The 27,349-nt window shown below is 37.8% G+C and overlaps 4 protein-coding genes and 1 long non-coding RNA gene across 6 annotated transcripts; 3 read left to right on the forward strand and 2 right to left on the reverse strand.

The window, feature by feature from the left end:
- Positions 1–185: 185 nt before the first annotated feature.
- Positions 186–2,422, reverse strand: LOC106417842 (suppressor of disruption of TFIIS). 2 transcript variants are annotated; one of them, XM_013858576.3, is made up of 7 exons: positions 2,171–2,415; positions 1,958–2,023; positions 1,759–1,856; positions 1,091–1,216; positions 770–994; positions 617–682; positions 186–487 (listed from the first exon to the last, which is right to left on the reverse strand). In XM_013858576.3, exons 1-7 carry the CDS (start codon positions 2,217–2,219, stop codon positions 326–328), a joined length of 792 nt encoding a protein of 263 aa, XP_013714030.1. In that variant the 5' UTR covers positions 2,220–2,415; the 3' UTR covers positions 186–325. The 2 variants fall into 2 exon arrangements, with proteins under 2 accessions (XP_013714030.1, XP_022563499.1); XM_022707778.2 differs by lacking the exon at positions 1,091–1,216 and having other exon boundaries at positions 2,171–2,422.
- A 4,242-nt stretch (positions 2,423–6,664) lies between these two features.
- Positions 6,665–7,990, forward strand: LOC125593045. Its single transcript, XR_007328968.1, has 2 exons — positions 6,665–6,972; positions 7,061–7,990. It is a non-coding gene; the product is annotated as an uncharacterized LOC125593045 (long non-coding RNA).
- A 538-nt stretch (positions 7,991–8,528) lies between these two features.
- Positions 8,529–9,975, forward strand: BNAC09G34810D. Its single transcript, XM_013859299.3, has one exon. It carries the CDS (start codon positions 8,639–8,641, stop codon positions 9,812–9,814), a length of 1,176 nt encoding a protein of 391 aa, XP_013714753.1. The 5' UTR covers positions 8,529–8,638; the 3' UTR covers positions 9,815–9,975.
- A 980-nt stretch (positions 9,976–10,955) lies between these two features.
- Positions 10,956–14,053, forward strand: BNAA10G12510D (small polypeptide DEVIL 18). Its single transcript, XM_013858643.3, has one exon. The coding sequence runs from the start codon at positions 13,384–13,386 to the stop codon at positions 13,813–13,815; it is 432 nt and encodes a 143-aa protein (XP_013714097.1). The 5' UTR covers positions 10,956–13,383; the 3' UTR covers positions 13,816–14,053.
- A 7,985-nt stretch (positions 14,054–22,038) lies between these two features.
- Positions 22,039–23,996, reverse strand: LOC106418507 (E3 ubiquitin-protein ligase RDUF2-like). The gene has a single exon (XM_013859228.3). The coding sequence runs from the start codon at positions 23,386–23,388 to the stop codon at positions 22,195–22,197; it is 1,194 nt and encodes a 397-aa protein (XP_013714682.1). The 5' UTR covers positions 23,389–23,996; the 3' UTR covers positions 22,039–22,194.
- Between the last annotated feature and the right edge of the window lie 3,353 nt (positions 23,997–27,349).

Below are 27,349 nucleotides of genomic sequence, written 5' to 3' on the forward strand. Positions count from 1 at the left end.
AGGCCATAATTCGGTGTAGATCTGATGCTATATGATACTTCTCGTACGTAAATAGACGTCGATCGAAGCTTCTTCACTAAAATATCCAATATCACCAACAAAATCTCCAAATAGTTTAAGTTCTCCAATTTATTTAACTATTTGTTATCCTGAACTTGCTATAATATTCTAGGTACTCGATGAACCGTATATGCAAAACATATGTTTTTTGGTAATTAACCAAAGTTACAATGAACGGCGTATATGTTAGATCTTTATTTCATCATACACTAATTAATCATAATTAGATGTAAACTTCTTGAGAAACTAAATAAAACATGTAAAACTAAGCATGAACAGAAGTTTCAATCGAGATTTGTGTGGCGTAACTAATTCTTTCAGATTCTTTGTTGTTGGATTCCGACCATAGTTCCGGAAATGCTTCTTTCATGTTGTGAATGCTTTTTAATGCGTGATCACTTCCTTCCACTTTTTCCGATTTACCAACCTAACATATATATTGAAATTTAACATTTTCGATTAGGATTTTCTTTTAGTAAAGTCTGGTTTTACATGCAACATTTTCAACCCATGTTGGTTTTAGTTGGTTTGGTTCAAGATTTTAACCCGTTCTTACCAGGACTGTATGGAGACCCATGGCTTTTCCGGTTTGGATGTTACGGATACTGTCGTCGAAGAACAACTGTACAAGAAACATAATTAACGTTAATTTTTTATATGAAAATCTAACATAAATGTACGTCTTTAGCGATTAGTTGTAGAAGCTTACGGTTGTGTAAGGATTGAGCTGTGCAATGTCGAAGGCTTTCTCGAAAGCAATCTCTGCTGGTTTACAGATAACCGGAATCTCAGGCAGGTAATCTTCTAGAGAAACCTCAGTCTCGTTGACCTTAGGATTCAAGGACTCGAAGCTTATGATTCTCTCAAAACAATCTTCGATGCCGAGTCTCTTTAGAGCCTTCATCACATGAACTTCATCTCCGTTCGAGAAAACCTTCACAAAAGAAAAAATGGAATCAATATTTTTAAATTTTTACTAATATATAAACATACAAACTGAAATTAAGAAAATAAATAAAGCTACATATACCATTTTACGCAAAGGAAGAGTAAGGAGGAGATTTCTCAGAACCGGGTCTGGTCTAAGGTTTTCATAAGGTAATCTTCCATGAACAAATCTGTGGTACTCATCATTGTCGAATTCATTTCCTATGGCCTGAATTAATTATCAATTTAATTAGCTATAAACAATGCATTGTTATGTGATTAAGAATAGAGAAAAAGACAAATATAGCACTAAATCAAGTTTTTGTTCCCAAACTAGCATTTAAGGTCAAAAGTCACAAAAATAGCACTTAATGTTTTATCAAAAGTCACAAACTTAGAGTTTAGAGTTAAAGGGTGGGGTTTAAGATTTAGGGTTTAGGGTTTAGGGTTTAGAGTTTAGGATTTAGGGTTTAAAGTTTAGGGTTTAGGGTTTAGAGTTTAGGGTTTAGAGTTTAGGGTTTAGAGTTGAGAAATGAGGTTTTGGAGATAAGATTTCAAATTTTGAAAAATAAAAAAATTAAAATTTTCAAAAGATAAACTTAGAAAGGTGCTATTTTGTCATTTTAGTTTCTGAGTGCTATTTTCGTGATATAAACTTAGAAATGTGCTATTTTTGAGATATGCCCTTAAGAATAAGATGGTTCAAATATGATTCTAGTAATTAATAACCAATTTTCGATTTGGTCAACATATTTTATGATGGTAAAGTACCTTTAGACCAGCCATCGAAGTTCCATATTTCTTGTAGAGAATTTGGTTTAGCTCAACGACTCCATCTTCATCTATTCCAAGCTTCTCAACCATGAATTCTGCACACGGGTATTTCAATATTTTCAGGTAACTTTTATATAAAATATCAAACATATAAACTGCTAAAAGAATTGTTTAACAGAGAAAAACTATATCATACCTATGATGTTGTTAGCGCATGCTTCTGATAAACCAGAGCTTAATGGATAAAGAGTATCATCCAAATCTATTGGAAAGAAATATAAATACAGAAATAAGAAAAAAATTGTCATAATTGCTTCTAATTTTTTTTTTTTTTTTTTTTTTTTTTGAACACAATTGCTTCTAATTTTTCTATATGTTATAGAATCATACATTACACAACACTTCTTACCAAAGAGGAGGCATTCATATCTTGGTGTAGAGCTGTTCACAAATTCCATATTTCTTTTCCAAAAACTGCTAAGATCTGGTGATTGAGAAGAGGAAGAAGAGATACCTCAGATACAAGAAGGAAGAAAATAGTACACTTGAGAAAAATTATATACGAAGAGAAAATATTTGATGTAGAAAAGAAGAGAATGCGGATATGTTTATATAAGAATCAGCTAAAACGCGTGTGAAAATAAAGTCACCAATGAAGACCAGCTTTTCTATTAATTAATAATAATAGACGATAGGTACTTTACCTTATAGCTGCAAAATGGGCGGGCTCACCACTGGGTGTTCATGTCCAAATATAAATAGGTCTATTTTGGTGACGTCCATTTGTCCATGCGGATTATAAATTGACAAGAATCACAGGACCAATGGGTAATGAGCGTTAGTAGATTTGGACTATGTGGACGCGGTCGGTCCAATGGTCACAAAAAGCTAGGGTTTCTAAAATCTGAATTTTTTTGCCAAAATCGCAAAATTATTTTTTTCCGCTAAAATCTTAATATCAAGCTTTTCTGTCAAAACCGCAAAATCGAGTTTTCCCGCCAAAACCGAAAATCGAGTTTTCCCGCCAAAACTGAAAATTGAGTTTTCCCGCCAAAACCGCAAAATTGAGTTTTTCCGCTAAAACCACAAAATCGGAAAATCGACTTTTCATGCCAAAACCGAAAAATCAATTTTACCCACCGCAACCGCAAAATTGAGTTTTTCCGCAAAAACCGCAAAATCAAGTTTTCACGCAAAAACCGCAAATATATTTTTTTTCACCAAAACCGCAAAATCGAGTTTTCCCCCAAAACCACAAAATCAAGTTTTTTTTGCCAAAACCGCAAAGTTGATTTTTTTTACAAAAATCGCAAAATCGAGTTTTTTCTCCAAAACTGCAAAATCGAGTTTTTCCGCCAAAACCGCAAAATCAAGTTTTTCCGTCAAAACCGCAAAATCGAGTTTTCCGCCAAAATCGCAAAATTGAGTTTTTCCGCCAAAACCGCAAAATCGAGTTTTTGTTAAAACCGGAATTGTTGTATTGTTGTAGTTATAAATTTATGGGTGAATTTAGTCTTATGAACTTGTATTTGTATCTTATAAATTAAAATTAACTTTTCTTATATGGTCCATTATGGACTTTATGGCAGTCCATGTAAATGTGGGTGTTTGTGGGTTTGGTTCTTGATGGACATGGTCTTTAATGGACATGGTCACTCTCTGTCCATAAACTATAAATGGACAAACGGATATAGACTAATGGAAATGGGCTCTTGCATCTCTACTTTACCTTATTGTTTATCGAGTGCTTCATTGTAACTATAAAGTAGTATAAACTAACAAAAATTAAGATTATAAAATATGGTATCGTGATTCCCGTTGATATGTAATTCAAAAACTAATAATTAAATATAAACCATTCCATATGCATGTTATAAAGTCTACGCGTCAATAATTACACATCCTTTTCTTCTTGATCGTGTCACGTTTTTCATTTAAGACAACATAAAATAAGAAAGACTAGTGAGATATTCTTGACCACGATTTGTTCTTCGGTTTAATAAGACTGACGGACCGTGGACGAACTGTTTGACACTTTAAAAAGACCCAAACTTTTACTTATGTATAATGCATATATAATGGAACAAACAAAATTTTAATGATAGATCTAATGTTTTTTAATAATTTAAACCTCCAACTATTTTTAGATTGGATAGAAAACCTCCAACTACATTTTTATGATTTTAAACCTTTAACTATTAAACCGTTAATGTCGTTAACCTTCCATTAACAAAATCGTTTTTCCTTAACAGAGATCCGTTAAAATGAAACGCGACGTTTCATATAATCAGAAAACGACAACAGATGCTTATAATTAACTTATATTTTAGTGATTTAAACCTCCAACTATTTTTAAATCGGATGGAAAACCCCCAACTATAATTTTATGTTTTTAAACCATCAACTATTAAATCTTTAATGGCTTTAACCCTCCGTAAAAAATATTTTTTTTTTCTGAACAGTGATCCGTTAAATCGAAACGCAGTATTTCATTTAATCACAGATGTCACAAAATGCTTTATACCCCTTTTATCAATGGGCATGAACAATCACAATTCATTAAAAAAAAGTTTTTCTTCATTTTCAAGAACCATCGAAAATGAAATAAGTAAAAAATTCAGTTATTTTTAATCTTAGTTTTTGCTTTTCTATTCATTTATTTATCAAAAAGATGAATTTTGGATTGTTAATTAACTTAGGTTATTCATCTCTTTACACTCAAAATTTTACCTAGAATTCACTTTTTTGATAAATTCTAGATAAAATTTCAAATGTAAAGAGATGTATAGGCTAGGAATCATTACAAAATTCATATTTTTGATAAATAAATAAATAAACATGAGAAAAAATAAGGTTAAAAACAAATAATTTTTTTTGATTTATCTCAACTTTTAAAAATAAGGTTAGAAAAAGGAAGAAGAATACTATTTAAAAGTTGAAATAAATAAAAAAAAACTGTATTTGTTTCTAACCTTATTTTTTCTCATGTTTATTTATTTATTTATCAAAAATGTGAATTTTGTAATGTTTAACCTAGCCTATACTTTTCTTCACACTCGAAATTTTATCTAGAATTTATCAAAAAGGTAAATTCTAGGTAAAATTTTGAGTGTGAAGAAATGGATAACCTAAGTTAATTAACAATCAAAAATACATCTTTTTGATAAATAAATGAACAGAAAAGCAAAAAATAAAATTAGAAATAACTGAGGTTTTTACTTAGTTCATTTTTTATGGTTCTTGAAAATGAAGAATAACCTTATTATTTTATTTGGGAATGAATTGTGATTGTTCATGCCCATTTATTAAAGGGGTTTAAAACATTTTGTGACATTTTCTGTGATTAAATGAAACACTACGTTTCAATTTAACGGATCATAATTAAGAAAAAAAATATTATTTACGGAGGGTTAAAGCCATTAAAGATTTTATAGTTGAGGGTTAAAAAAAAAAAATTATAGTTGGGGGTTTTCTATCCGATTTAAAAATAGTTGGAGGTTTAAATCACTAAAATATAAGTTAATTATAAGCATCTCTTGTCATTTTTCTGATTATATGAAACGCCGCGTTTCATTTTAACGGATCTCTGCTAAGGAAAAACGATTTTGTTAAAGGAAGATTAACGACATTAATGGTTTAATAGTTGAAGGTTTAAAAACATAAAAATGTAGTTAGAAGTTTTCTATCCGATCTAAAAATAGTTGGAGGTTTAAATTATTAAAAACCCTAGATCTAATGATAAAAAATATTGTGTCAGCCGAGAAAGCAGAAAAATAAAATTAAGTGATCCCCCTTTTTTTCGATCTTTGAAAGGTTAATAATAAATACTATATGTTCGTAACCTACTAATCTAATTAAGTTCATTTTTCAAAAACACGATAAAAATTGTTGTGATTATTAGCAGTTCAACGTGACCCCCTCGAATCAGACAAAGAAGGAAGAGTTGGGCCCGTTGAATTCTTATGTTTTCACGTCTATAACTCAGTTCATCCAATTTCTACAGGGATGAACCTAATCCTGAATATGAACCATAAAATAGACTTCCTCTTATTTTCACTCTCCAATTCAAGTTTTTTACTCAACTATACTAATCTTCAGTTCTCCACTCCAGTAATCTATATTATAATAGATCAGTTTTTGCTCACTCCTCAGCGCGCCACGTCATCGTTTTGTGGACCCCACTTTTAAAAAGTATAAAAAAGTGTCAAGCCTATGGCTCGAACCCGAGTTATTGAGATATAAACACCAACATTTATACCACTAAGCTAACTGATACCCTTGTACATTGATGGCCGAACCTAATATATATTTATGAAGGTCGGAAGCCATTGCTTCTTCGGCTTCCTCTGAGGGTCGGACCTACAAGTGTGTTATGGGTTTCATTTTTAAATAGGATTCATCACGTTATATGATAAAAGCTTAAGTTTGCAACAATTATGGTTTTCCTATATTGTAAACTGTTGTAGTTTAATATGGGTTCTTTTCATCATTGTCTCAAACAAGTCTGAGTTACAGAGTTGCGCCGTGTGTATGTTCGTAATCTATTTTTTCACCGGTGAACTCTTCATGTCTCCATCTTAAATCGCTTGATCATAAATTTTCCTGATTTGTAGCCCCTCTGTAAACCATATATATATGATTCTCATCTTTGATGAACTCAATCTGCATCTCCACAAAACTCACTGATTCCTCTTAGCTTTAACCATCTTTTAGAAAATGTTTCTCTCTGCCTCTCTAGTTCGTCAAACCGGCGTCCCGGTGTCCGTCACTCAACCTTCGAGTCTCTCCGTCTTGGTCTTAGTAGTCAGAGCATAGCCTCTGGCTTCCTCCGCTTCTGGGATTCCCGAAACTTCAAGAAAGACAGGGAGTTTGTGGGAATCACGGTTCTTTTCCTCGATGAAAAGGTAAGTTATCTTCGATTTATCACACATTTAACATAATTGTTTTAATTTATTTCCTGATTCTTTGTTGGATAATACTATTTGCAGATTCCGTGATTCATGGGTTTACTCCCGTCGGACATGCTAATCATTACATGCCATCTTTGAAAGCAGATTCCATTGTGAAAGTCGATCGTTTTGAGGTTGCTAGGTGCTCCAAGTGATTGCGAACACAAACCTAGAAATTGGTAAACATAGCATATTTGGCAGCTCCAAGCAAGATTACAATCAGGCAAATTCAAGTGGAATGACATACCAACAACTGAAACTGGTAATTAGTCAACAACTTATCCCATATTTTCCTTATCTGAAAAAATCTACTGTGTTTCTGATCTATTTTTTCATCTACGCAACTTTAGCCTCTGTCATGGATAGCTCTCTCCCAAGAATTGCATTGACTATGGTTTCTGGGAAGAAAAAGATCTTGCTCCTGAAAAAAAACCGTGACAACCCTGTTGTAAGATTTTAGTTTGTGCAGAACAAAAAACCTTGATTTATTTTCTATTTAGTATAGTGATAGTTGTTGACAATCATTAGTTATTTGCCAATATGTTTTTTATGCGGCATTTCAGAACTCTCCATTCCAAGCGGAATAGCAGATGAAAGCTAATTTTTCTGGAAGCTCATCGACTTCAAGACAGAATCCGAAGATAGATGTTGGTGGGAGGTTAATCAAGGGAATACTTCAGAGAAGTGAGACGGCCTAGCCAGACTTCATCTTTTGTACAGCCTGAGCAAAGAGTGGAACCCATAAAACACGAGAGAATAAAAAACAAAACACGAAATTAACATATTCAGATCTTCTCTCTTGCATGTCTAACATCTGGCGCCGACGAAACTCAACACCCACGGCAGACGAAGCTGATGCAAGTAAACCTCTCATCAATCATGCTTAAAATCAATCTACGCTTTTCAATCTCACAAACTAAGAAACAATTTTACCTACATGAATCGAGAAATTAGTGCCCACATTCCCGACATAGAGAAAAAAAGGAGTTGAAATCCTAACAGTTTTTTCAGTATTAGACTAAACCACAGATTCAAGGCCCAGTTATTTTGAAACCCTAACATTTTAAATCTAAATTTATTATCTTTTTCCATGCACTATTTGATTTATATACAAACAACTACCTAAGTAAACACTAACAAGTTCCATCACCCTCAACTTTGAACATATAAGATATAAAAATATCAACATATGACTTCATCGTTCATTCTTATATCAAACTCATCAACTTATGTAATATCCAAAGTCCCATCAATCACATTATAGACAAAAAACAATAAAATCCCGTAAACAAAACTATACAATACACCTATAATGTAGCCGATTCCGCGCTTGCGCGGAGACTATGCACCTAGTAAATCTAAGTTTCTGGAATGTTTTGCATTTTTAAAATTTCCACTTTCTAATTTTTATTGCTACGTTTCCTCATTTTCTGAAATGACAATTGCTTACCATAACTTTGAATCTTTTAATACCTTTTTATTTTCAATAACAGAGATGTAAAAAGTCGCATATTTTTCCTCGTAGGGAAACAAGATCTCCGTAGAAGCGACTTCTTCTCTTCCAGCGGCTCCATGTGCGACCGGTCGGTTTCCACATAAAAGACCCCGCCGGCGTCAAGTCAACCCAATTAGATGAGCCAATTAAATAAATAGAACCTTCCTCAATTTAACAATGATTGCCCCCACATCACATGACTTGTCGGAGCCCATTATAGCTTTTTCTCTCTTGAAAAAAGCCTTACAGAGTAGCCCAATAGACCATATTAGGCCCATTTTTAATTACCCAGCACAGAAGAGGCTCACTTCTCTTCTGTCAATGTCATGTTTATCTGTTTAATCCCGTTTTCGATTCAAAGCAAACACAGTATGAAGCTGAAAGCTTTCTCCTGAATCTTGTCTTTGTATCCGTCTTTTTGACTTATTTCTCCATGGAATCTGTGCTTCTCTGCTCAAAGGTTGTCCCTCGAGGGACGCCGTTGGAAAGGAACAGAAAGTTTTCGTTCAGGCATTTAAACAAACACCTTAAGTGCAATTCTCTTCCTGCTGCTTCCAGAAACACTCCGTCACTCCGAAGCTTTGAAGCTATCAAGGGTCCGTCTAGCTTGAGATTTGCTCCGTCCCCAGTGAGAAAAGGTTTGTCTTTTTTGCCCAAATGCTCGATTTCCACCTCGACTGTTTCCGATTCCGACAACCCTTTCGTTACCAAGTTCCGACAACTGGTCAATAAAGTCTCTCAGCTGAAAGTGAAGCCCTTGGATGCTGTGAAGTTAACTCTTTTGCTATCGGTTCTGACTCTGGCTGCGAAAAAGATTGCGACTTTGGTCTTCAACCCGTTCTTCTGGATGTATTTCAGCTGGACGTGGCTCTTCTGGCCTTGGTTCATCGCTCTGGGTCTCGCGGGCTACGGTGTTTACTGCTTCCGTAAGCATTGGCTAGGCGAAGCCAACGCCTTTGAGCAGCTTGGTATTGTAACTTCAGTCTTCACATGGCTTACACTAGTCCCTCCTGCTTACTTCAATGGCTATCTCGAAGGCTGGCCTTTCGTCTTCTTCTTGGCGTACCATTACTTCTTCTTCTTCAACGTCAGCGTGAGGAAACGCCTCTATGGAGATTACTACGCACGCAACCATGATCCCAAATGGGATGTGGATACGCCTCTATGGTCCCGAGTTTTGTTTGGTGTTGGCGTCGTTGTTGGACACTGGCTCGCGGCTTTCGAAGGCCCTGAGCTTCACCGTTTACCAGGCGGTTGGGCTAATGTAGGGATATGGGGTTTGATTGTGGTTACAATGCTTATGCATTATGATTCGACGCTCTATCTTGCTAGATATTCTGAAAAAGTGGTTGTTCCAACGGATGTTGTGCAGTTCGGTCCTTATAGATGGGTCAGGCATCCGATATATGCTTCTGCCATGCTTCTTTTCGCGACCTACTGCACCGCGCTGCGTGCGCCTTTGAGCCTGTTGTTTCTTGTGGCTGTGTGTTTGGTTTACTACAGCAAGAAGGCAAAGATGGAGGAAGAGTTGATGGTGGAGAGTTTCGGGCAAAGGTATTTGGATTATGCTGATAAGGTTAGGCACAAGTTCATTCCTTTTGTTTACTAAGTGCGTTAGAGGAACATGTGTTGTTGTCTAAATATCTGGTATCTATCAGTCAAAGATGTATGAATGAAGATGTGTTGGATTGTTCCATTTTTATGGGAAATGTTAGGCTTGTGAAAAAGATATGCTTTTTATGCTATTCAAATTCAAGATATTTCTCATCATTATTTTAGTTTGGTTTAGCACGAATCTGAAACTTGATTGGCTTTTATGAATACCGAACGACCGTTCTTGATTGCTTGTTACGAGTGATAAGTTATATCCTAACGCATATATTTGATTGAGTGTTTGCTTTATACTATTGTTGCATAATCCAACCGTGATTTGCTCCATTTTTTTTTAATCCATTCAAATGGGGTACATGTGACGCTAAGATCTAAATCTCCTGATCTTACCTGATTCACTAACTTAAAAAGTATATAGAGTACCTCCAGTTAAAACCTAAAGCTGTTTGCTTTGTGAGTGTTTTTTGCCTTTACACGTAAGGAAACCGCACAGGGAACAATCTTAATCATGATTAGTTTGATAAAGTGACCATTGTTAATCTAAGAACCATCTCCAAACCACTTCTATATTTGCCTCTATAATAGTAATATTTAGAAGTAAAATCACTATAACCTTACTCTATTTCTTCCTCTAAAACAGAGATTGCTATTTTCACCTCTATATTTTGAGGAATAAATATTATTCCTCTATAATACATACATACTTTTTATTCACAAAATGATACAATAACTTTTTACTTTAATAATTATAACCAAAATAAATATTTTTAGTGAAAATGTACTGTTTATATAAACATATAATCATACTTTTTATTTACATAATAGTTTCTATAAAAATATTCAGTGAAAAAAAAATCATAATTTTATGAATGTTAAACTAAATTAGGTTGATTTTCAACTTTCACAAATAAAATGTACTATTTGTAAAATTAGAAAATAATATATCAAAAATATTCCGTTTTAGAAGAAGAAATAGAAGAATACATTGGAGACAAATCCATCTCTATTATAGAAGAAAAAATAGGGAAATACATTGGTGTCTAATAATATTCATAATCCCACTTGTTCCATGCTAATCTAATCATGATTAGTATAATACAAATGCTTCCATCCTGATAAAACTTTATTTTAGTCTATTGCATTAGCAACCCATCGACCATCTCCACCTGGAATTTTTTCTTTAATGACTTCTTCAGGGCACTTTGGAGAAAAAAAAGGTTTTGAGGTTTGTGTATAAAAATACTTGAGATTTTCAGTTATTTCCATATGAAAAAAAACTCTTTAGCTTTGGTTTCTTTTCATGTCACTTGTGTTTGTGTAGTGAAGTGGGTTTGTGTTATATTGATGTGATCTCTCTCTAATCAAAAGTTAATTATCAGATAGGTTTCCTCATGATGCTAGTTCTGTCCCTTTCTAAGTGATTTTACATCGGCCAACTAGCTTGCTTCATTGTAGTGTATATATTCTGAATCATCTTGCTAGAAACGTGTTATTATGGCTATGTCCTCTCTTTCTTATTTGCGTATCCCAAAAATCATCTTGCTGATTGATTTGCTTTCTGAATCCTCTTGCTTTCCTCTTTGCGTGTTCATTTGGGGAATGGTCATAAAAGTTCCAAACTCTAGAGCTCAAACTAATAAGGTTCTTTTGTCTGTGGTTGCTTTATTTGGTTTCTTGATAAAAAGGCCAAAAAAAAGAGCATCTGGTAGTTGCTAACAGCCGGTAGTTGCAGATGCAGCATCATTAAGATTCACAAGAGATGTGCTTTCCTTTGTTTGGGCTCGTTTCGAATGGGAATCTTGATGATGCTGCATCAGCAAATACATGGCTACTCTTGCCAACTTTGATTTCCTTCTCTAATGAAGAAAATAAAGATGCATTTGCGGTAATACAAAGGACTCGAAAACAGAAGGTAAAGTCTCTTTCTTGTTTCTGACTCTTGACAATACATGTTGTGAAGTATCCTCAAGTTTGTGATGCTTTTTTCTTGCTCCTGTTATTAGCTAAACCATTCACATGTATAGCTTTCAAAAGGATCCCACATATACTATAAAAGACCAAACAAAATAGTGACAATTATATTAGTACACATTTATTTAAATATAAGTAGACCTTGATACATTTCTAAGATAAATATGAACAGTGATAACTAGGCTTGGCATTTTGAACCGAGCCAAAATTTTGGTTAGTTCGGTGAGAAGTTTGGTTCGGTAATTGGTTATTTCAGTTTTTCAAAAAAGAATATGTTAACCAAATTTTGAACTGAACTAATTAAATTAACTAAAATTTCAAACTGAACTAACCAAAATTATCCAAAATTACTTGAATTTAATCTATTTTTAACCGAATATAATGAAAACCAAAAAACTTTGGTAAGTTTCAATAAAAGATTTAAAAACGAACCTCATTTTTTCGGTTCAATTCGGCGAAATTTTGTTCAAACGGAACTACCCAAACCCGCATGCCTAGTGAGAACTCAGAAGTAAGAAGTCTCTTGTGGTTATTGTTGTGGGAACTCACATGGTCACATGTGTAAGTGGTCCATTAAGTGTTCTTTGGTCAATTCGTTGCCTATGGTCCCAAGTTATATCGTGTATTTATAGTTTCTTTGACCCGATTAAGGAAAAAAAAAACATTTTTCCACATGGATCATATGAATCTCGAGGCATAGTTTCCCTGCTAAAACAAATTAGAAAATGAAATAATAAATAATAAAATACTTTTCAAAGTTTTCTTGAAAATGTATTGATGAATTTTAAGAGTCTACATAAATTAGTGGGTTTAATCGTGAAAATTCAAATTTAACTTGATGTTTGTTTTGCATATCTATAAGATATTTCTTGATGATTTTTTCCTTAGCTGAATCGAAAACCTAACTCTTAACAATGATTTAATTAATCGGACATTTGTAAGCTTTTGAATAAGTGATTAACAACGAAAAAGTATATAATGACGTCGATAACAAATAGTACTAAAATAAGTCTCTGTGCTTGGTAATTTTATATGAAGATCTAGCACGATAAACCATAATCTCGACTAGTGCCATGTTTAGGAACAGTGGAGAAAAACGTAATCTTTTTAATGCCCAAGAACAAAAATAGTCTAACAAATATGATATGTCATATGTGGAGTTTCGATATCAATTCAAACATATAATGCTCAACCACTATCTCATTATCATCTAGCCCACATGTGATGACTTGTAAAATTGTCCGTTTTCTTTGTAACTCTCTTCAATTAACGTAATATGAAGATGTACATCTAAAACTCTGCGTGCCTGAACGTACTTCAATGTGGTTTGTCTACAAACATGTCTCAAGATTATTAACTTAAATACAATATTCAATTTAAGAAAATCATATTATTAAATATATGTGTATATACACATATCTTTATACTATTATAAGAAGTGTCTTAAAAGCTTTGACCTATTTCATTCCAAGCTCTCTATCATTTCTTAGCTCTATCTATAAATATCACACACACGCACACACATTCTATATTGATGAACACCTATATATAGAGTTAGATCAAAAGAACCGAGAACATCATATCCACTCTTGATCCATGGATGATAAGAAGTTGTGGAGAGTTTCCAAGAAAGATTCCATCTTCGAAACGACTCATTTCTCTTCAAAACCCGACGTTTTTAGACGAAGCTTCTCAACAAAAACTTCTTCTTCATCTTCATCTTCAAAACCCATTTTGACAAGAAGTTTCACAACAAAACCTTCTTCCTATCCTTCCTCGGAACCCATCTTTAGACGAAGTTTCTCTGCAAAACCCGCTCCTTCAAAATCTCCATTTTTGTCAAGAAGCGGTTCAATGAAATGCCAAGCTGACACATCTTCCACGAAGTGTTCCATCTCTCGGAGCTTGTCTCATAAAGGCGCTTCAGTGACCCGAAAATGTCGTGATGTGGCCAAGGAGCACAAGTCCCGGTTCTACATCATAAAACGCTGCGTTTTGATGCTCGTTTGTTGGCACAAACACGCTTAGATTCACTATAGACGTGAAGAAAGAAGATTAGGTTAATTATTTGCAGTGAATTTACTCGTTTTTTTCTTTTCACCTATCCATTATTATTATTTTATATATTTTGTTTTAATGATACATTCCATCTGTTTCAAGTTAAATGTAATTTGTTTTCTACTTCTAAACAATGTTGTTATATTTTCAGTAAATTTAAAGAAAGTCCAAGTTTTACTATGGTACTACACAAATAGGTAAAATTAGACAATGTCGTACTTCACAAGTGAAAAGTGGTATAATAGCTATCTTTAGCTTTTGTTTTCAGTATGTACAAAAAAATCTGAGACTGGTACACTATAATGTGAAATACAATGAGTATTTTATTGAAATTGTATCAACTCATGATGTAATGAAATACAAAGATTTTGCTCAAACTATATTTTCACAGTCTAGTATTTTTCTAACCATTTTCTTTTAATTACTGTTGTGATTGTATTGAAGTGAGAGAGATTCCTTCTGAAACATTGGGAATGGAAAATTACTTTTTTTTTTTTTTTTTTTTTTTTTTTTTTTTTTTTTCAAAAAAAAACATTGGGAATGGAAAAGACATATATATTTTTTTTGTCAACCTGGAAAAGACATATATATAAACAAAACTGTACCAGTGTTCCAGCTCCACTGTTCGCATTTATACATGTCGGTCCATATTACAAATAAAATAAATAAAAGTACTATCCCCTAGATCATATAACTGTTGTCATATTAAACCGCAATGTGTTTTGCTTTTGGTTGAATCGCATTGTTGGGCTCAAGTTACTTGACCATATGCCCAATATCGTATGGAGTACATTTTTTGTTGTTGTGAATGTAAATAAGGATTTACACTGAATTGTTAAATTCCTGGAAGATGAATTTGAAAGAGAATTAAAAATAGAACTAACTAATGAAACTAAAAGTGTCAACAAAAATCAATCCCAAATCATAACAATAGAGAGCAAAGTAACGCCAAGGAAGACAGCAAGAAACTTGTAGATTGCCTTGTCACGAGGCTACCCTTTTGAGATAAGGTGGTGAATCGCAACATATATACACAAGACTCCAGACTCCACACGCCATGCTCATTGCTATCGCGTATGTCGTCCAATCACCTGAAGCTCCTTGGCTTGTAGCATTGATGCTGATGCCAATCCCAAAGGCGAAGGAGTAAATGACTGCAAGGAAGAATGGTCGTTTAGGGATTAGCATGATGCCATGATGTGAGAACTTTTCCCATTGCTACGGCAGCAAAGATCTTGTGCAAGTCCATAGGTTTCTCCATGCGTCGCTTTTAGTGTCTGTCTAATTTGTATTCGTTAGAGAATATTATAAATTAAAATGATTTAGGTATCGCACTTTTATACCTATATATCGAACCGAAACAAATGGAATTGAGTATGGACACTTATGAAACATAACCTTCTTCGCTGATCTAATTGATGATTTGTGAATTTTGACATCCAATATATGTATGCAAGAAAAAGACCTCCAATATATTCAGTTAGGAAAATAAAAAATGAAATGAAGTTAAAACTGTTTCCGTCACCTGCAGGTCACTGAGTGTTCCTTGGGAGTTGGAGGATATAGAGCTACGTAACGAGCAAAACACTCTGTATATCGAAATTTGTTGTAAACTTAAAGATTGTAAGTTCTTATTATTATTCATAACATAAGTTGACCCTTATATATGAGAATTACAAAGAGATAAATGGAAATATACAAATATGAAAAGTATACAAATACAAGTGAAAGGAAACTAGGGTTTGCTGTCTCTCCTAGCCGCCTCTCTCTCTCTCCTCTTGCTGCGGCCGCCTCTCTCTCTCTCTAGGTATTGGGCCGGCTTATGGACCGGGCCGGTTATGGACATCCATCATATGGTTTATATAACACTCCCCCTTGGATGTCATAACCATTCAGAGTTTGTAATACGCTTTGGATGTTGCCTCATTAAAACTTTATCAGGAAAATTCAGTGGGACAAAACCATGATGAAGGAAAAAGAGTACAACACGTATTACTCCCCCTGATGTGTACCTCTGTATATGTCTTTCAAGTTGGCGCATCCCAACCTGATGGTTGAGCTTCATGGACGCCAATGACTAATGGTCTCAATACCAAGGTAAAGTAGTGCTACCGCGTTGCAAAGACATAACTTGCATGGGATCTATCATTGTGGATCCGAGAGATAACATGTATCAATCAAAACATATTAACCCTTCTTTGGGTTTTGGTTAGTATAATGTAATCTCAAATTCTTAGTTCCTTGTAGGTAACATATGATGTATTTTATCCTGTCCCAGTCCCTTATGTTCGGACATGACCTAAACCTAGACAATAGGTTTACATCAATACTCATGTCCGGATGTGTATGACATGACAAATACATCAAGGCAAGGCGCCAATAGTACTTAAGGTAAGGGACGTGTATGTCTTTATTTCCAGTGCCTCATGGTCGAACATGAGCTAAACATATATAAGAGATTCACGGCAAGAACACATATCCGGCCTAGTATGGCTTGCCTATTACATCAAGGCGCCAATGGCACTTGGGTAAGGGACTTTACCGGACCAAGGACATATTTCTTATCCTTCTTGGGACCAAAGGATCCGTGTCCAAGTCAGGGGTACTCACGACCATGTCCTTCTTGGGACTTACACTGGGTTTGTGTCCGGACCAAAGGACCTTATGGGACAACTCAATGGGCGAGCTTTGGTCCATGTTAAAACCGTTTGAATACCTTTCTATAAGTCCTTTGATGCACAAGGATTCCATCTTTTAAGATGTTCAATTTGTAATCCTAAACAAAACTTTATTTGTCCCAAATTTTCATTTCAATCTCTTTCTTTAGATAATCGTTTGAAAATCTCTCCAGAGGTTCCTAGGACATTTTAGATCATTAACATATACTTGTCTACTTTAGTTCTCGATAACCTGTTGCATTTGACAACTCAATACCCTCTGGGACTTTAATATATATCTCATTATCCAGTGGACCATACAAGTAGGCGGTTTCTACATCCTTTAACCGCAAGTCTATTTTTCTTCTTTTATGGCCAGACTTGTTAGGAATCTAAATGTTTGTTGCATCCACCACAGGGGAGTATGTCTCCTCATAATTGATTCCTGGTCTTTGTGGAATCCTAGTGCATATGGCCGTGCCTTATATCTTGATATCTCGCCATGTATCATTTCTTTCACAAAGACTCATTTTTGTCCAACTGGTTTCACATCTAGAGGTTTCCGAACTATGGGACCAAAACCTCTCTTTTCTTAATGAACTTAACTCCACGTCCCATTTCCATTTGATCTAATCTGATTTGTTGAGTGCACTCATGTATGGACGTGGGTTCATGATCCTCATTCATTTCATAATCTCAAGTGCTACACTGCATGCAAATATGTCAACTTTCTTTCTCTTGTTCCATTTGTGTCCCGGACATGACATAACTTATTGAGGTTTCATTATGACCTTCAGTACCCTGAAGCTTGGCGTCCCAAGCCTCATTGTTAGGCACCTTAGGTACAACCATGTTTATGGTTTCCTCATCCACGGCCGTGGCTTTTAAGTTTGTCCATCTTAGGATCGACCATGTCAAGGATTCCCTCGTCCACGGATTCATTAGCACCTTTCTTTAATATCCGAGGAATCTTATCTTTGGAACTTATTGGTCTACCACGTTTCAAACGTGCCTTAGACTCAGTAGCAACTTGATTGTGTCCTTCTTGAACATCAACTCGAATTTGGTGCATTTACAGCTGGTATATATGACTTAGTCATTCTATTCGGGTCAGTAACAGAATTTGGCAATTGTTTAAGCTAGCTTTTGTATAATCTTTTGGACTTCTAAATCTCATTCTTGAGTCCGAGGATCTTGCCAATATAAGGATGTATGATTCCATCTAATTTCTTTTACTCTTTTACCAGCTTATTACTTTCTCCCCCTAATCCGTGTACCTGACCTCAAACTGATCACCCATATTTGGCTCAAGGTACTTAATAATTGTGGAAGAATCATATCCAACATATATCCTCGTCCTCCTTTGAGGTCCCATCTTAGTTCTCTGTGGTGGAGTAATATGTATATAGACTGCACATCCAAATGTCTTACGATGGGATATGCCTGGCTCTTGATCTGTTATCTAATCGATGGGGAATATCTATGCTCACTAAATGGCCTGATGCGTATTAACTTAGATGCATGTAAATTTTGTGTGGCCCAAGCTGTGACTGGGAGTGGGCATGTATCACAGAATTGTCCACACTTACTCCCATGGACATACCATAATCATTTAAATGCTTGAGACATGTATTCACCAGTTTATTATTTACTTAGTCTCTTTGACTGGTGATGGCCTATCAATGAGTTTTCATTGTGTACATGCTACACACGTGAGATTCTTTGGGATAACTCTTTCTTTCTTTCAATGTGTGCCCATTTGTATATCAATTTCGCATCATGTTTGAACCAGGATGGCCAATCCGGTTATGCCATAAAGTGAATATTTTTCGCAGTCATTTAGCCTCTATCATCCTGATCTTGGCATAGTAAAGACCAGTAGAGAATGGAGGTATAGTTTCGACCATTTTTCTATGGTCTTGGGCGAATTTTATATATCTAAAATGAATTTTTTTTCCTTTGCCCATTGTTTCAATATGGAAACCACTCTTATATCTTTTAAACTCAATGGGCTTCTATGAGTGAATATAAACCATTAAGTTTCTTTAGTCTGGCCGTAGCTTATCATGAGAATGGCTTTACCCGCAACTATATTTCTTATAAACTTATATATTTGAAAAAATCATTCATTCCTTTTATTAAGTTCGGAGCAAACAAAACAATAAAATAAATTCAAAGTGATAAAACAAAGCAAATATAAAAGCAAAACAAACACAAAAGTCAAAATCAACATTATTCTTTTAGGCAACCAAAAATTTCATATTCCGTAGGATCATCTCTTTCATGATCAAAATCATCTTTACCATCTTTATATACCAAGTGGGCTTCATGATTCTTCCCTTTCAGACTCTCTTGATAGAGGTCACAAAAATGTTTGGGAGTCCTACATATCTTAGCCCAATGGTTTCCCATTCCACATCTATGGCACACTGATTTGGTCGAGCTTTGTGGTTTAAAGGATATACCACGGTCTCTGCCTCGACCATGGTATCAAATTAGGTTGATACCCACGGCCTTTGCCATAGTGGTTCCCACGGCCAAATGTATAATAGCGGCCATGGCCACGTCCTTTCTACCCTCCACGGCCATGGCCGTGTGGTCTATCATCCTGGACGTGGTTAGATTATTTGGATTCTTTCTTTTCCTTTGCGGCCTTATTGGCTTCAGGTAATGGGGTTGATCCATGAGGTCTCAATTCATTGTTTCTCATCAGTATTGGAGGCTTAGCTAGCAATAGACTCATCCACGGACTTGTAGTCCTGGATTCTGAGATTCCTCCATAGCTTTTGGTAATAACACCTTTCTTTGGTGATCATATCTCGATTTGAATTCTGTCCAAAGGTCTAGAGAATTCTCAATTGTCAAATACTGATCTTTGAGACTCTCAATAAGATGATGGCGAATAATTAATATTGCCTTGTATCAATCTTTCTCATTTGCATTATTGTCTTCTATGATACATTCACCAAGTCTTTTTGACTTTAGGATAATCTTTGTATCCAATGCCCACTGTAAATAATTATCTCCAGAGAAATTTAGGGCAGCAAAATCCAGGTTGATTTTCGACATCTCAAATCATATATCACTCAATATTTAGGTATAATTTTTTCATGCGGCCTTATTCTTAAAAACAATCAATTCGGATTTCAATCTTGTGAGGACAATGAAACTATCAATCTTAAAAGCAATTAATCAATCAGTCAATTTCTAGCAAGTCTCAGCAATACTATTTCTATGTGCTCATAATATTATGGTTTATCAAGACTAGCAAAAACAGATTCAATTAATCACTCAATTAGTTTCAAGGCTGATTTTAGCAATACTAGAATATAGATTTCAAGCATGAATTTCAATGAATCAGTTTCAAGGCTGATTGATATTTAGCATAAACCGTGTGTAAATAATCTATCTAGTATCTGAATTTATTAAACCTCAAAAACATATAATCAGATCAATCAATTTAATAGAACTCATAAGCATAATGAATTTAGGGTTTCAAGTTTCAGATATGAGGATTAAGGTTAGGACTAGAATTAGGGTTTCATGATTTCTAATCAGATCAATCAATAAAATCGAACCTAGCATACAATCTTAAACCTCAAGACATTAGATTTTATCATGAATCTATCAACCTATCGGATTATATAAGAAAAGCAAGCTAGCAACCTATCGGATTCAATCAATACTTTAACATGCTGGTCGGTTTAATCAATTTTAAATCAGATGAACAATTAACCAAGCAGGATGAGAAAATAAATCTATCAATCCTAACTGTGATCAAAGCATTAATAAAAACAAGCAGGTTGGATTTAATCAAGACTTAAACAGATCATAATTATTAAACTAGCAGGATGAGAATAATAAATCTAGCAACTTAACTATCAAACAATTCTAGCAACATAGCATCAGATTCAATCAGATTTAAAACATCAATGATCAAAACCGAAAACAGTTTTGATTTCAAAAATATTCGATTAGGGTTTTAATATGTGATTTGATAATTATAGTATAATTAATTTTGATACTTATATTATTTAGGGTTTATAGATATAGGGTTAGGGTTTATCGGATTTTAACTTGTAAAATCTGATTTGGGGTTTTAATCATGTAGGAACATGATTTAGGGTTTAGTGTATCAAACTTTAGAGCTTCGATTTACTCATTAGGGTTTGATCTATTATCATATGGCTTTTATCATAAAGATTAGGTTTTATGGTTTCATTCTTTATCAAACAATCCAAATTCGATTCATATGTTCTTAGATTTCGAATTACCTTTTAGCTTAGTTGATTGTTGAAACTGGACCACCAAAGAATGAACCTCGAGCTGGACTGGACGCAAGCTGGCCTGGACGCGAGCTGACTGCGAATGGATTGAGGCTGAGGTCGTGAGCGGCTGATCGGGGACGCGAGCTGTTTGCTGTCGGATTGCGAACGGGACGCTTGCTGTCCGGGAACGCGAGCTGCCCTGGATGGTAGCTGAGGCTGAGTTCTTCTAAGATTAGGAACGCCTTGGGCTGGAGATGATCGGGGACGTGAGCTGGAACCATAGATGCGATCGGATGATTACGGTTCGTCGGGTCGCGGCTAGGTTTAGGGTTTTGCGATTTTGGTTTTTGGCTCAGGGTGTTTAGAGTTTCGTGCTGATAACGTGTTGTAAACTTAAGGATTTAGAATCTGTAAGTTCTTATTATTATTGATAATACAAGTAAAAGGAAACTAGGGTTTGCTGTCTCTCCTAGCCACCTCTCTCTCTTCTCTTGCTGCGGCCGCCTCTCTCTCTCTAGATATTGGGCCGGCTTATGGACCAGGCCGGTTATGAACATCGTATAGTTTATAACAAAATTACTATTATAGTCTATTAGTCTTATAGACAGATTTTTTTGGTTGGCGTTATCACATGAGAAATATCGTTTCTTGACCTCATAATTTTCACCTACGAACTCCATCTTTTGTCTAATGAATATATTGCTAAACCTTAGTAACAGAATTTCTAGTGCTGCCCTGGTTCAAACCACCTTTTGAGATGGATGATTATTCCTTAAATCTGAATATCAAAAAGCTGATCCTAAAACTAGGAGAAATTACAAACCTAAGGTCTATAATTTCGAATGTTAGCAAACAAAAAAAATCTAGTGCTATAGAATTGAGGAAAGAGTTTTTTGTCTACATCTAGCAAAAAATGTATTTTATCATTTATGTAAAAAGAGTATTTATGTTAACTCATCGTTCAATAATTTTTTTGACCGGGTCAAACCGTTTCGAACCAAAATCTAAATACGCCGTCGAGTCGAGGTATGCATTAAAAGGGGACTTGCAGTTGAAACTGAAATTCAAATTAGGCAACTTAACCATCAAGACTTTTGTCTTCTTTTCTCATTCCTATGCATCTCTTTCGTAGCTAGGCCCACTCTTAGCATCCGAGGAAAAAAAGGCTTAAAGAGCAAGCATTCTTTACTTTCTCGGAAACCAAAACAGCCAAAATCTCGAGGATCCGAGCCCAAGACAACAGCCAAAGAAAAAAAAAAGATGAAGGCTTGAATGAAAACATTAGACATTTTGATGTAATGTAACATACAACGAACCAAATAGAATTTAAAAATAAAAAATGGATCGTTCCAATCTTAACTTCTTCTGAATCCTTATATTTACATTTTGTAGAATGAACAAACATATATATATATATATCATCGTCAATGCAGAACTGAAGAATCTCTGTTACTTCTGTTTCTCCCGAAGTATCTTCTCATCACAGAACTCGACCGTTCCAAACCCCTAGGTTCTACTTGGATGTCCAAATCAACACGATTCGATGAAGAGGAATTAGAGCCACGGTTCGGTCTCACTCTCCTCATCAACGACACCATTCCCCGAACCATCCGTCTCAATCTACCTCCCGAGCCGGAGCCACCACCGTTGCTACTATCTGACTCGACTGTCCCCTGTGCTCTAACCCACGAGATCCGTCTAGGACCCTCGCTGTTCCCACCAATCCCACCACCATCCATCTCCGTCAACACCACAGGCAACACTCTCTCCCCCTCTCCCATCGCCGCATTAAACCTCCCGACGGCGAATCCCCCTCCGGGAAGTCTCCATATCGTCATCCCCACGGCGTTATCACCCTCATCGTTGTTGCTGCTGCTCCGTCTGTTAGGCTCCGAAGGTAGCTCGAACCGGCAGACCGGGCACGAGTTCCTGATCGATAACCACGGCGTGATACAGTCGTCGTGAAAAATGTGTTTACACGGCATCTCACGCGCCTCCGTCTCCGCCTCGAAAACCTCAGTGCACACGGCGCAATTCGCCTCCGCGCTGATATGGCAATCGGAGATTTCGACTCTAGGCAAAGACTCAATCGCCGATTTCGACGCCGGAGGGTTACCAGATCTGCCGATTCCGGCTCCCGACGCCTCGATCTGACTTAGCTGCTCGAGCAACCGCTCGAACCCCGATCCCATCAAGATCTCGGATACTGAATCCGGAAGGGGACGAAGACCCGATCCGGATCCGTCATCGTAGTAAAACTCGAAAGCGCGTCGATCTCCTTCTTCGGAATCGACTCTCTCGCCGGCGCCTCCTTGGAGAACGATGACCGGATTGAACGAAGGACGACGACTGGATCTACGGCGTCTAATCACGGATCTACGGGTGCTATCGATCGATCTAACTTCAGTGGAAGCTGGGGTCGGTAATTCGACGGCGGCGGACGAGGCATCGGTTACCTCTTCGATGAAACCACCGTCGCAGTGGGGGCAAGCGACGCTGACGGTGGTGCCTTGTTCAGATTCAGACCAGACGCTGACGAATCGCGTGCAGCTGTAGCACCAATAAGACGCGGTGGCCGGCGGTGTTGTAATTGTCGTTGACGGCGACGATGACGGCATCTTCTAACCTTCTGACTCCGTGAGAGGAATCTCTGACCAGAGTTAAAAATGAGAGAGAGGTTGAGATGAGAAAATGTAAACGTAGCTTTTAAGGCGTTCGTAGGAGCGGAATTAACGGCGTCGGATTAGACGGTAGATAGACACGTGGTAAGTGTTTGACTGGGTGGGAGATCGCGGAGTTATTAACGGACGTTATGTATAGAGGAAGGAGCGTTCAGACGTGTTTGACCCAAACGCGGAAAGTGGAAACGCAGAGAAAATTCAAAAGAAGCGCCGTGTCTGACTTATGTGGGAACCCATTTGATCTCCGTTTCTTCTGGGAAAAAGCCACCCAACGACATCGTTTCCGCTTGTTAATTATGCCAGAAGCAAAGCGTGCTGACTGATTAATAATTAATTCCTTTTTATTAATTTAATGTTCTATCCTACATTTGTTGTTGTTAGTTACATAATTGGTGACATATGCTGTTATGTTTGGCAATGATGTGGAGGGTAGAATCTTTAGACAATTAGATTTTCTTACACGTTGATGGCCCAAACAATTATTGGTGCCGAGTTGATAAAATACATACAAGGACCAACTTGTATCTATAAGTATCAGTTTTCATATATCTTTTTTTTATTATTAAAATGAAAAGACTATAAAAGTTGCTCAACTAACAATTGTCTCTGTGTTTGTCTCATTTGTTTGCAAGTAATGAAAATAGACAAATCGCAATTATATCAAACCGATTACCAACATTTATAGTTGTAGAGGATGGATTTGACCATCCCACAAGGCCCGAAGAATAGAAAGGCCTGGTCCGTATTAGGAAGAGCGACGGCTCGATCGGTCGGCTTAAGAGTCAGGTCCTTCGGCTTGACTCTTGAGTACTTTTAGTCGATCATCATCGACTGAAGTATGCCCGGCCCAGCGGCTGCTCGGGCGTCTACGGGCTTCTCGGCCCAGCAAAGGAGGCCCACCGAGATGGCGTAAATTAGGTCAAGGACGAAACATCAGGACATCTATATAAGGGAAAGGAGAAACAACGAGAGGAGGATCCGAAATCAGCAACTAACACTTGGCGGCTAGATTAGGGTTTTCACCTTTCTTCATCTCGCCACTAGTTGTACCTTTCCGGTAGCTCATCGAGCCACCGGCTTCCTTTCTATCGCATTCTCTCCGTTTCTCTTGTAACCGACTGAACGTTCGCCCGACCATAAATAAGACGTCTTTGTTAAACCCATATCTTCTTTATTACCGTTTTCCGATCAAACAGTTGGCGCCCACCGTGGGGCCACTAGCAAAGTAACATCAGCACTATGGTCGTTAGCAACGACAGTTCTTCGTCAGGCGAGGAGCGCGAAGCTCCAGAGGTGACACCTACGCCTACACCAGTAGCGCCTGCGTCTATGGAAACTATCCTGGCACGCCTCGCCCTACAAGAAGCGGCGCAGAAGGCGGCAGTTGACCAAATCACGGCGATAGCAAAGATCCTTGCTCCTATCGCTGCAAACGCCGAAGCTTCAACAGCGCAGTATCGTCGACACCGGTTCGCCACAGAACGAACCACCGACGTAGCACCTGCGCGGGATAACAATAACCAAAGCGCCGGTAACGACATCAACGCGCACACCGCAAGCGAACTAGCCGCATTAAAACAGTCGGTCCTCGACATCAATTCGAAGATCCACCAGGTGACGACGTCCGCGTCCCAAATCGAGCATGTACTCGCTGAATCTCTTCGTACACCCTTCACGCAAAAGGTTACCGGCGTGCGACTCCAGAAGATGGAAAAACTCCGTCTTCCAACCTTCAAAGGTCTCTCTGACCCGTCTACTCACGTCACGTCTTTTAACATAGCGATGCGACGCGCAAACCTGACCGATGAAGACAAAGACGCCGGCTTTTGCCAACTCTTCGTCGAAACCCTAGAAGGACCGGCCCTTACTTGGTTCACCGGCCTCAGAGAAAACTCTGTCGACTGTTTCCACGACCTCTCGACGGCTTTCCTTAAGAATTATATCATGTTCACCAACCAGGAAGCGACCGTGTCAGATTTGTGGAACCTCACTCACGCCAGCGACCAAAGTCTACGCGACTTCATGGAGAAATTCAAAGCTATTGTCTCGAAGATCGATATTCCAGACCATATCGCCGTCGAATCTTTGATGAACACCTTGCACGTCGACTCCACATTCCGTCAGGATCTCTACCGATACCCGACAAAATCTGTCTCCGACGCCATCGCTCGCTCGCATAACTTTATCCGCATGGAAGAAGACACCAGAGCAAAGTTCACAAAAGAAGCAGCAGCGAAACAGCGACCCTCCCGAACAAACGACACCCGCCCCGAGCCCCGCCAGCACTCCACCGGTGGAAATACCACTCAGAAGCGAGGCTACGTTAGCTCGGTCGGTGATGAGGAATCTCCAAAATCAGCAGCCATCACGCGAGAGAAAGGCTGGAACCACTGGGATCGAGAGCCCGCTCCGAAGCAGTCAAGCTCATCCGAACCAGCGAGTTCAAACTCCGAGGAGACAAAAAAATGGTGCCTCTACCACAAAAGGGATTCCCATGACACGAAGGAATGCAAGGTCCTCATCGGGCAGTTTTTCGAAGGGATCACTAACGGGACAATCCAAATGCCCACCTCTCCTACGACACCGAAAAACACCAAAAGCTGGAGTAAGAACAAGGAGAAGAAGGAACAGAAGTTTCAAAAGAACACGGCCCCGAGCGAGGAAAGAGCAAGCCCTGAGCGCACTCCCGTCAACAACGTCGGCCCCGCCAACGATTCGTCAGAAGACGAACACCCGCGTCGCCGGCGACGTGTGGAAGTCATACTCTCTCGCCCTTGTGACTCATCTGACGATGACGTCCCGACAGTGCAACCAGATCCGCGCGATAAAATGAACAGCAAGGATAAGCAGTCTCTCGCTCCCTCGACAACAGATAAAGACCTGCGCATTCTATTGACGCGAAAGAGCGCTACGAGCAAAAAAACAGGAACCACCGACCTCCGTGCGACCATCCCAAAATGCAACGCCCAGAGAGTCGGTCAAACTGGCGACCTTCGTGACCAGCTCAATTCAAAGGCCGACGGCCTGCGAATCCAACTCAACCGTTCGAAAGGGCCCGATCTGCGATGACGTCTCGAATCAAAAACTCCTAAAATCGAGAACACAACTGACGATTTGAGGAAGCAACTCGAATCAATGCAAGCCACCCGAGCCCCGCACATTAGCATCATAATGGGCGGATCACCACCTTGCGGTGACTCGGTTCGAGCCGTCAAGGATTACAAACGTCAAGCAACCACCTCTAAGAAGTGGCCTTCTCCAGTCGAAAATGATCACCAGATCACTTTTTCGGCACTAGAGACCAAGAGCGTCCACATGCCGCATAACGATCCTCTCCTCGTCGACCTTGACATCGGTGAATGCCTAGTCGCAAAAGTCCTTATTGATATCGGCAGCTCAGTCGATCTCATCTCTCGCGACACACTCGACAAAATGGGAGTTGATTTAAGGGATATGAAGCCTTCCTCTCGCACGCTCACCGGCTTCAACAGAGCCTCGGAGCAAATGATCGGGACAATTCGTCTTCCAGTACACGCAGGTGGTATAACCCGCACCGTCAAGTTTTCCGTCATCCGCGCCAAAGCACCCTATAGTGCCATACTCGGAACACCATGGCTGCATTACATGAAAGCCATTCCTTCAACTTATCATCAATGCATCAAGTTTCCCGGAAAAGACGGCAAAACACAGACGATTCGGGGAGATCAACAAGCCGCGAGAGAACTGCTGATCGCAACTGTAAAGATGCAGCAACAAGCTTCCCTTGTCAACTCCGTCAGTAAACCACTCCACAAGATATACCCCCAGAAGGAGGAAGTTCGCGAAATCGCAATTGATGAGTCCGACCCGATGAAAATCATCCGAGTTGGCGTCTACCTTTCCGACGACATATGTTCAA

This window comes from Brassica napus, chromosome C9, assembly GCF_020379485.1.
Source record: "Brassica napus cultivar Da-Ae chromosome C9, Da-Ae, whole genome shotgun sequence".
In the NCBI taxonomy this organism is placed as follows: domain Eukaryota; kingdom Viridiplantae; phylum Streptophyta; class Magnoliopsida; order Brassicales; family Brassicaceae; genus Brassica; species Brassica napus.

Bases quoted from the DNA above. Each gene is read 5' to 3' on its own strand.
- LOC106417842 (XM_013858576.3), bottom strand. From the start codon at position 2,219: ATGGAATTTGTGAACAGCTCTACACCAAGATATGAATGCCTCCTCTTT. The intron at 2,024-2,170 runs GTAAGAAGTGTT...TCTTTCCAATAG, and splicing joins ATATGAATGCCTCCTCTTTG to ATTTGGATGATACTCTTTAT. The intron at 683-769 runs GTAAGCTTCTAC...TTTCTTGTACAG, and splicing joins AGCTCAATCCTTACACAACC to TTGTTCTTCGACGACAGTAT.
- BNAC09G34810D (XM_013859299.3), top strand. From the start codon at position 8,639: ATGGAATCTGTGCTTCTCTGCTCAAAGGTTGTCCCTCGAGGGACGCCG.
- BNAA10G12510D (XM_013858643.3), top strand. From the start codon at position 13,384: ATGGATGATAAGAAGTTGTGGAGAGTTTCCAAGAAAGATTCCATCTTC.
- LOC106418507 (XM_013859228.3), bottom strand. From the start codon at position 23,388: ATGCCGTCATCGTCGCCGTCAACGACAATTACAACACCGCCGGCCACC.